Source organism: Myotis davidii, unplaced genomic scaffold (genome assembly GCF_000327345.1).
Source record: "Myotis davidii unplaced genomic scaffold, ASM32734v1 scaffold663, whole genome shotgun sequence".
Lineage (NCBI taxonomy): Eukaryota > Metazoa > Chordata > Mammalia > Chiroptera > Vespertilionidae > Myotis > Myotis davidii.
The window spans coordinates 3161118-3170149 of NW_006295816.1; the positions used below are offsets into that span (position 1 = coordinate 3161118).

Consider the following 9032-nt stretch of genomic DNA (forward strand, 5'->3'; position numbering starts at 1 on the left):
CCTCGGGTTGGGGGACCGGGAGGAGCCCTTTCTGCCGGGCGGGTGACAGTGGCTTCTCCCCGGCCTCGCTCTGGCACCTGGGTGTGTGCTCTGCATCCTCCGGGAGCGCCGACCTCCCAAACCTGTTCCCCACTCGGCCCCGGGTCCCACTCCGTGTCCCACCCCTGGGCATGAGTCAGGGTTCACTCCTCTCGGTGGAGCTGGGACCTGGGCTGCTTTTGGGGACCTGGGTGGAGGTGGCCGCCCGTCCGCAGTGAGCTCTGAATCCCTGCTGTTCGTGGACATTGTCGAGTGGGACTTCTTAACACCCCCAGTCCCCTGGCGCGAAGTACAGGCGACACCGGAACCGGGTGACCTCGCGGGGGTATGTGCCCGCTGATTATTAACAAGTGTCGGTGTCACTCAACCCCGCAGGATCAGTGCACCTCCCGGACGCGACATGGAGACCGTGGTCCGCCGCTGCCCCTTCCTGTCCCGGGTGCCGCAGGCCTTTCTGCAGAAGGCGGGCAAGTCTCTGCTGTTTTACGCCCAAAACTGCCCCAAGATGATGATGGAAGTGGGGGCCCGGCCAGCCCCCCAGGCCCTGTCCACGTCTGCAGCGCACGGCCAGCAAGTCAAGGAAACCCCTCCGGCCCCCCAGAGTGAGTGTCCTAGCCACCAGTGGGTTCAGGCCACAGGGGTGGGGGTCATGCCAGCCGAGGCGCTCAGTTCTTCGCAGGGGTGAGCTCACAGCAGTGTCGCCCTCGCCGCCCAGGTGGGCGCTTGGGGTTTTCCATCTCTGAAGGGGGAGCGGCGGCCAGCGGTCACTTTGGGTTCTGGTCGCAGGACTCGGGCGTTTCAGTGGCGGCAGTGCCTTGTTCGTGGAAGTGGAAAGTGGGCATGTTCTGTCCCAGCCGTCCCTTCATTAAATATTGGCCCTTTGGCGTGGCTCTTCTTTTCTTTTCTTTCTTTCTTTCAATAGACTACTTTTAGAGCTGTTTTACGTTCAAAGCAAAATTGAGGGGAAGCTTTTTTTGGCTTTTAAAGTTATTTATTTTTCCTAATTTGCTTTTATATAGTATTATTTTTTTATTGTGGTAAAATGTACATTACAAAATGTACCATCTCAATACTTTTTTAGGTTATTTTTAAAATAATGATTATTTTTAGGTTTAAAAATTTTTTTTATCATCAAGCATTCTTAAATGCCCAGTTCCGTGGCATTGAGTACATTCCTGTTGTTGTGCAATCACCACCATCTCCAGAGCCCTTTCCATCTTGCAAAACTGAAACTCTGTCCCCATTAAACACTAACTCCCCCTCCCCCTCCCCCTCCCCGCCCTCCCGCCCAGTCCCTGGCCAGCGCTGGTCTCCTTTCTGCCTATGGTTTGCTCTAGGAACCACCTGCCAGGGGAATCACACAGAATGTGTTGAAGCAGGATTGTTTAACACATGTATCTTTCTTTTGTACACAACTTAAACATTTCTGTTTTTCGTAAAGAGATGAGAGGTGCTTCAGGTGTGGTCTGGCCGTGCCAGGAGCGGGTGAGCGTTTCAGATGCCCCTTAACCTTAGAGACCAGTTTCCTCCCAGGCTCTGTCGGGAGTTCTCGGGGTGGACGTTGTGGGAGAGGCGTGTCTTTCTCTTTAAGCAGAAAGGACTCCGTCCTTTGCAGGACTGCTCTTCCTCTTGACCTTTTCTCTGAGCAGTCGGAACCCTCTCGTGCCATTGTGTCCCTAGCAGGGGGAACGGTCGAGTGCTATGTGGCTAGTCCACTTGATAGGCTACCCTGAACCATCACAAACGACGCTCACAAACCACTAGCTTAGATCTTTGTAGTGAAAAGAGGAGAATAAACGAGCATCTACTGAAGGAGAAAAACATTTTTAAACCTGTGCATAGGGGAATAAAAGATCACACCCAAATGTCTACAATGGCTATGTCTTGCTTCTTTTTTTATAATCAATTTCTTAAATTGGCTTCAGAGAGATGAAGGGAGGGAGGGCGAGACAGAGAGAGAGGGAGAGAGAGACATTGATTGGTTGCCTCCCGCACATGCCCCGACCAAGGATCAAACCTGCAGCCTGGGTGTGTGCCCTGACTGGGAATCGAGCCGCCTACACCTTTTAGTGACGCTCTAATCAGCTGAGCCACGCCAGCCAGGCTACAAAGGTTATGTTTTGAATGATAGAACTCTTTTCATTTTCCTAGACTTCCTACATTGACTATGTGTAATGAATGAAGCGAATTTCAAAGCAGTTTTGTAAACTTTCCTTTACAGAAGATTTTAATAAAAAGTGTATTGTGACACATTACTCAGGGTGTAAGAGGCTGGCCTGTGACTCACAGGGATATTCCAGAATGATGAAGAAAGACTTTTCTAGAAGAAAGGTGAATGAATTTGCTCAAGAGAAGAGGGAAGTCGTTGTAACTAGGAGCCCATTGTGTGACGTCGGTGAACTGTGATGAGAAAGTAGCTGAGGTGTGTGCCTGTGACTTAGCAATGACTTGAGCTCTAGCAGGCAGTAGCCCAATGACCTTACTCTGTAATGACCTGATTTCCTTTGTTAAGAAGGAAATCAACAGTGCATCTGTCAAGAAACAGCAGGCTTCTTTGTCAAGAATCTGTTTAGAAAATATTAGCAAAGCCCGGCCAGCGTGGCTCAGTGGTTGAGCCTCCATCTATGTACCAGGCAAGAGGTCAGGGTTCAGTTCCTGGTCAGGGCATGTGTCCTGGTTGCGGGCCGATCCCCAGTAGGGGGCACACAGGAGGCAGCCAATCAATGATTCTCTCTTATCACTGATGTTTCTCTCTCTCCCTCCCTCTCCTTTCCTCTCTGAAATCAATAAATAAGAATACTTTTTTGAAGAAAATATTAGCAGAGCAGAAATTTTATGAACACTTCCAGTGACCTTTGAGAGTGTGACCTCAAGAAACACGCTGAATTATTTGGGGTGGATTTACTAGAAATAGTCCAACTCGAGAGCCCTGGCAGTCAGACCAGGACACACTGTGTGTGAGGAATTGTCTCCTGTGAGGCAGCGGAGCCGGCTGCTATAGATCCTGCCGACTGTAGATCTGTGTGTGTGGGTGGTGGTGGATAGAATAAGTACCAAGTTTGGGGCCGTAAGAGAAAGAAACGGGGTTTTCTGTGAGGTGTGCAACCATGTCTGGGGGTTCAGTTTTTCCGTTCCCCCCACAGAGGACAAAACTGCCAAGGCCGAGGCGCTGCCAGCTGGAGATGGCACGCAGCTTCCCCCCGGACACCCGGCCCCCGCCCCGAGCCAGGGCGCTGCAAGCAAATGCCCCTTCCTGGCAGCCCAGATGAGCCAGCAGGGCAGCAGCGTGTTCCGCAAGGCCAGCCTGGAGCTGCAGGAGGACGTGCAGGAGATGCACGCCGTGAGGACAGGTAACCCCGCACGCCCCACACGGCTCTCTCGGACCCTCGGGTTCATTTACAAGCTGCCGCTGGGAGAACTTGTGTAAACACCTTCCCCTGCAGAGCCCAGGAGGAAGCTATGGGAAGAGGGGTGCATTGCGCAACGTGGGGCTTTGTCGGGGTGGCATGTCCAGCTTTTACAGGAACCGCCTGGTTTCTGAGCACACCCTGCAGGCATAGCTGTTCCCACTCCCCTTTGTGTCTCCCCATCGTCTGATGGGATGAAAGGTAAAAACAGTGTCACTGCAGTACGTGATGTCTTGGGACTCCCACGCTGTGTGTCTCGCCGATGGTTAGTGAGTGGCAACCTTCATCACAGTGTGGCTTCCCCATGGAGCACCCACGGTCCCCGGAAAACGTCCCCAGCAGAAATGCAGCCCTCGGCTGGAATTGTTTTCTGCAGTGAAAACAGAGTAGGGTTGGGGGTGTGGTGGCTGGGGAAGACCTGTCAGTCAGCTAGGGAGCTTTGGCTGAGGCTCAAACATTCGCTGAGGCTGGCTGGTGGCTCTGACTCTAGCCAATCAGTAGCCGAGGGGGAGCGAAGCTTCACACCCCGTTACAGCCAACTGCGGTCACCATGGGCTTTGCCAGCTGTGGGAGACAACGTGTCCGGAAGGAATTGTGACTTGGAATTCATTGGGGTCCCCTTTGCCTCTGTTGCTTTCGTTACAGAGGTTGCCCAGGCCTCAGTGAGCCCCAGTGTGATCAGCACGAAGACGCATGGAGGGGAGCCGAGTGGTTTGCTGAAGAACTTCCAGGACATGATGCGAAAGCAAAGGCCGGAAAGGGTGTCCCACCTGCTCCAGGATAACTTGCCGAAGTGTAAGTCTCAAGCTCTTGCCTGACGCAGGGGAGTTTAGAACTTAAGCACATATCACGCTCAACCCCAAATCGCACGTGAGGTGGGGACTACAGCCGTGTCCCCGCTTGATGCCATAGTGAGTACAAGCCCTGCTGGCACCTGCCTTCTCTCAGCATCTGCATCCACACTGGCGCAGGGGCAAGCACTGGCCAGGCACAGTCTCCAGACGAGGACGTGCATCACTGGCCCATATGAACACATCACTCATTTGCCCAGCACCCCCCTTAGCGGCTGAGCCGGGATGGGAACCGGGTCTTTCAGCCAAGCCCAGATGTGCTTCCTAACCACCAGGCTCTGCTCTCTCTCGTTGGGTCTTTAGCTGTTTCCACTTTCCAGTACGATCGTTTCTTTGAGAAGAAAATTGATGAGAAAAAAAACGACCACACCTATCGTGTGTTCAAAACCGTGAACCGGAGGGCACAGCTCTTCCCCATGGCGGACGACTACTCGGACTCCGTCAGCAAGAAGCAGGTGTCGGTCTGGTGCAGCAACGACTACCTGGGCATGAGCCGCCACCCCCGGGTGTGCGGGGCGGTCATGTGAGTAGCCCTGGGCGTCCGGTCCCGCGGGCGGCGTTCGGCAGGACGCTGATGATTTATGGGGACTGGCTCTCCTGGGGGTTGGGGCCGCAGCTGAAAGTGAAGTCCACAGCGAAGGCCTGTCCTTAGCCTTTAAACGGCTACGGGGGACTCTTAAACCTGACGTGCAGGCAGTTGTTGGGGCCCCTTAGTGTGTGAAGTTTGAGTTTAGGGGTTCAGCGTACACCTGTGTCCACTTCCTGCCACTTCAGAAAGACATTCAAAAGGCGTCGACCTCACTCGGTCCTTCGGGAGGGTTGCCGTGGCCAGTTGCCCGGGGACTCTGCTCGCTGCCAGGAACCCCTCTGAGGTTAGTGACAGTCCGCCCTGACGTCGCACGGCTGGTCTGCAGAGGCTGAGGCAGCCACGTCCAGGGCCCCTCTGCAGCCTGATGCCGAGGCACAGCCAAGAAACCAGCCGATGCCGAGTGCTCAGGTGACCCCTGGAGGCATCCTCACCTTTGGGACCTTCTCCCTCCGCATCTAGAGACGACGCTGGTAGAGAGTCCTGGGCCCAGGCTCACAGCGAGGGCTCCCAGAACAGGAGTTGTCTCCTAGGCCTGGAGGGGACCGGTCGCGTGGCTCACAGGGAGGGGCTTACGTGCTGTCCGCCTGCTCTCGCAGGGACACCTTGAAGCAGCACGGCGCCGGTGCCGGGGGCACGAGGAACATCTCCGGAACCAGCAAGTTCCACGTGGACCTGGAGCAGGAACTGGCCGACCTCCACGGGAAGGACGCGGCCCTCTTGTTTTCCTCCTGCTTCGTGGCCAACGACTCGACCCTCTTCACCCTGGCGAAGATGATGCCCGGTAGGGAGCCTGGTCCCCACTTCCTGTGGTTTCCGTTTCCCGTGGTCAGCTGCAGTCCAAAACTATTACATGGAAAGTTCCAGAAACAAGTGATTCACAGGTTTTCCACTGGGTGTAACTCTGAGTTGTGTGATGCAATCTCCAGAGTCCTGCTCCGTCCCACCTGGGCCCTGACTCATCCCTCTGGCCAGGTCTCCCGCTGCACGCACTCCTCGCCGCTAGGCACCCAGCGGCGTCTCAGTCATCAGACTCGCTGTCATGATAGGTGGTGCTTGTGTTGAAGTCTCCCTTACCTACTAATAATGGCCCCGAAGCGCAGGGCGCGCTGCTGGCGATGCGGACGTGCCCAGTGCGGCCGTGGAGTGCTCCCTTAAGTGACGGGAAAGTTAAGAAGAAAAGTTGTATGGAGAGGTGGCTAAGGTCTGTAAGAAAGAATTCTGCCCCTGAGATTGCACAGTGTGTGAATCAAACTCGAGCGGAGGTGTGTACATCCAGGAGAAGCAGTACGTGTGGCTCAGTCCTGCCCGGGGGTCTTGGACCGTGGCCCCTGCGGGCAGCGGGCTTAGTGTGCGAGGAATGTTGACAACAAAGGCTTAGCACCAGTTACGAGGAGTGGCGCATCTGGGGCATTTGTTCTTGATTTGGGCGTGAGTGTTGGCGCGCATTCTGAGTTCCAGCCGAACGTGACCCCAGCGAAGGGTTGGATTGCAAGGGCTTGTCCGTAAGCTCATTGCTCCAGATGCGCTGTGTGTTCTACGAAAATCCCGTGGGAAATTCTCATTGTTTGTAGCTCTTTTCTGACGGAGTTTGGAGCGAGGCAGCCATATTTAAAAGCAGGTTAATCGCCTGCTGCAGGGCGACTGCACCTGTGGGCCTTCTCAAAGGAGAAGCCCTAGTCAGGAATTTTGCAGGAAGAAACAGGCTCGCGGTGGCTTTCTCCTACGGGGCGGAAGCAGCGTTTTCTGTGCAGTTGGTTGTCCCTGACTGTCTAGGAAATAACTTGTCTTCGGTGCAGATGGCAATAAACAAACGTTTTTTGTCTGTCAGGCTGTGAGATTTACTCTGATTCTGGGAACCACGCCTCCATGATCCAAGGGATTCGGAACAGCCGAGTGCCGAAGTACGTCTTCCGCCACAACGACGTCGGCCACCTCAGGGAGCTGCTGCAGAGGTCCGACCCCCAGGTCCCCAAGATCGTGGCGTTCGAAACCGTCCACTCCATGGACGGTGAGTCTGCGCAGGGCCAGTCTGCAACCTGAACTGAAGGACTGGCTTGAACTCTTTCTTGTTTTCTTTTATTTGAACTCTTTAAAGGTGTCTTTATTTTGGCTTTGCAATTTCTTTCCTTTGACCTGTCTGCTAGGGTTTGTGATTGGTGGACATTGGATAGATTTGGGTAAAGGTAGAGCTTCTACTCTGGCTTTTACTCGGCTCTAAGACCTGAGTCCAGCTGGAGACAGGGAAGTGTTAATGATAAGCGTGTCTGTGTCCCCCCAGGCGCAGTGTGCCCGCTGGAAGAGCTGTGTGACGTGGCCCACGAGTTCGGGGCGATCACCTTCGTGGACGAGGTCCATGCGGTGGGGCTGTACGGGGCCCAAGGCGGAGGGATTGGCGACCGGGACGGAGTGATGCCCAAGATGGACATAATTTCTGGAACACTCGGTACGTGCTCTGCGCGCCCTGCAGTCTGCACTGAGCACCCCTGTCCCAGCGAGCCCACGGCTGGCTGGCCTGACGGGGCCAGGAGGGGAGCGTAGGAAGCCTGGGACACTTTTGGGGTGAGTTTTTGTTTTCTCAGTGAGGGGCTGGCGCAGCCTAGCAGAACCCCTCGGAGCTGGAGGCCTGGCTTCCAGGATCAAAGTAGATCTCACGGCCGGAACGACAGAAGTGTCCGAGCCCATCCAGACAGCCATGGCTCTCGCCACCCCATCCGCAACCTGCACTGTGCGCCTCCAACTGTCCCCTGGGTCGGAGAACTAGAATTCCAGGGCTGGTGTCCGAGCAGCTGTAGGACCAGAGGTTCGGTGTCATGGTGCTCAGCTCTGAGCCACATGCCTGCCACGTGGGGACCAGCCACCTCACAGCTCCCCCTCCTCGAGAGGCAGGGTCTCCTGGGGCCGGACTCGGTGTGAGTCCTGTGTGCACAGCTCACTCGCTGTGTGACCCCGGGTGCAGTTAGCCGTCCGGCCTCAGCGTCCGCAGTGGGACAGTGAGAGCCCCTCCCTCTGGTTCTGTGGAGAAGGTAACGGAACCGTGTGGAAACGGTTACTGTGGACATTCTCTGAAGAGATGGAAATGTAAATCATAAATTTGAGGATTTCAAGTTAGTAAGGCACTTGGAGGCCCAAGTAGCAGTCGTGGAGGAGCAAGGACCCCAGGCAGACCCTGGGCAAGCTGACCGGCGAGCTGGGCCCCCCTCCCAGAGAAAGCCCCGGCTCATGTCCTAACCCGAAGCTCTTCCTTCAGCGAGAGGAAGGCGGGAGATGGGAAGGCGAGAGAAGGAATTTCCCAGAAGAGCTTAAGCTGCCAGCCCTGCAGGGGGTCCCAGCAAGAATGTTAATTACAGAGCAGAGTGAATGGTGAGGGCTCAGGGGAGGAGCTGGGGATCCTGAAACCTAAGAACAGGTTACATAAAGGGACTTAGGGGATGAAAGATGAGGCTGGCCCCATATCACCCCCACCTCCCACGGGTTCTGAGTTTTCATGTTTATCTGGTAAATAAATGCTGATTGTCAGTTTTGTGTTTACTTAAGTAGGAAATAATACGGGCCCCACCAAAACAATGACGCCTTCGCTGGGTGACAGCCCCACCTCCAGGGTGATGCTCACAGGGAGAGGTCGCCCCAGAGCGCATGCACAGGGGAGGGCAGGGAGCTGTCGAGCCAGGCTGCAGTGTGTTGTGTGCGGGCCCTGGGACCAGGTGCCACTGTGGGGTTCAGGCCCTGGGACCAGGCGCCAGGGTGGCACGGACTGTGGGCAGGACCTTTCCCGGTTTCCTCAGGTCCTCCCTTTGGGAGGTGGGTGGACGTCCTCTCCTTCAGTCTGACGTCCAATGAAGGAGGTGGAAGCAGGCGCCCGCGGCCCCAGCGCCGCTCCTAATGGACTGACAGCCTGTGTCTCCCCTCTCCTCGCAGGCAAGGCCTTCGGCTGCGTGGGCGGGTACATCGCCAGCACCAGCGCCTTGATCGACACCGTGCGCTCCTACGCTGCCGGCTTCATCTTCACCACCTCCCTGCCGCCCATGCTGCTGGCCGGAGCCCTGGAGTCCGTGCGCGTCCTCAAGAGCGCCGAGGGGCGGGCGCTGCGCCGCCAGCACCAGCGCAACTTCAAGCTGCTGCGGCAGATGCTCATGGACGCCGGGCTGC

The 9032-nt window shown here is 55.8% G+C and overlaps 1 protein-coding gene across 1 annotated transcript in view; it reads left to right on the top strand.

Annotated features, from left to right (window-relative positions):
- Positions 1–391: 391 nt before the first annotated feature.
- Positions 392–9032, top strand: part of ALAS1 (5'-aminolevulinate synthase 1) — a 12871-nt gene continuing 4230 nt past the window's right edge. Inside the window, exons 1-8 of the mRNA XM_006770481.2 lie at positions 392–641; positions 3183–3389; positions 4092–4241; positions 4601–4820; positions 5483–5667; positions 6715–6894; positions 7165–7329; positions 8802–9023. Of these exons, the coding sequence (XP_006770544.2) occupies positions 440–641; positions 3183–3389; positions 4092–4241; positions 4601–4820; positions 5483–5667; positions 6715–6894; positions 7165–7329; positions 8802–9023 (1531 nt within the window). The 5' untranslated portion in view covers positions 392–439. The remainder of the gene's footprint in view (positions 642–3182; positions 3390–4091; positions 4242–4600; positions 4821–5482; positions 5668–6714; positions 6895–7164; positions 7330–8801; positions 9024–9032) is intronic.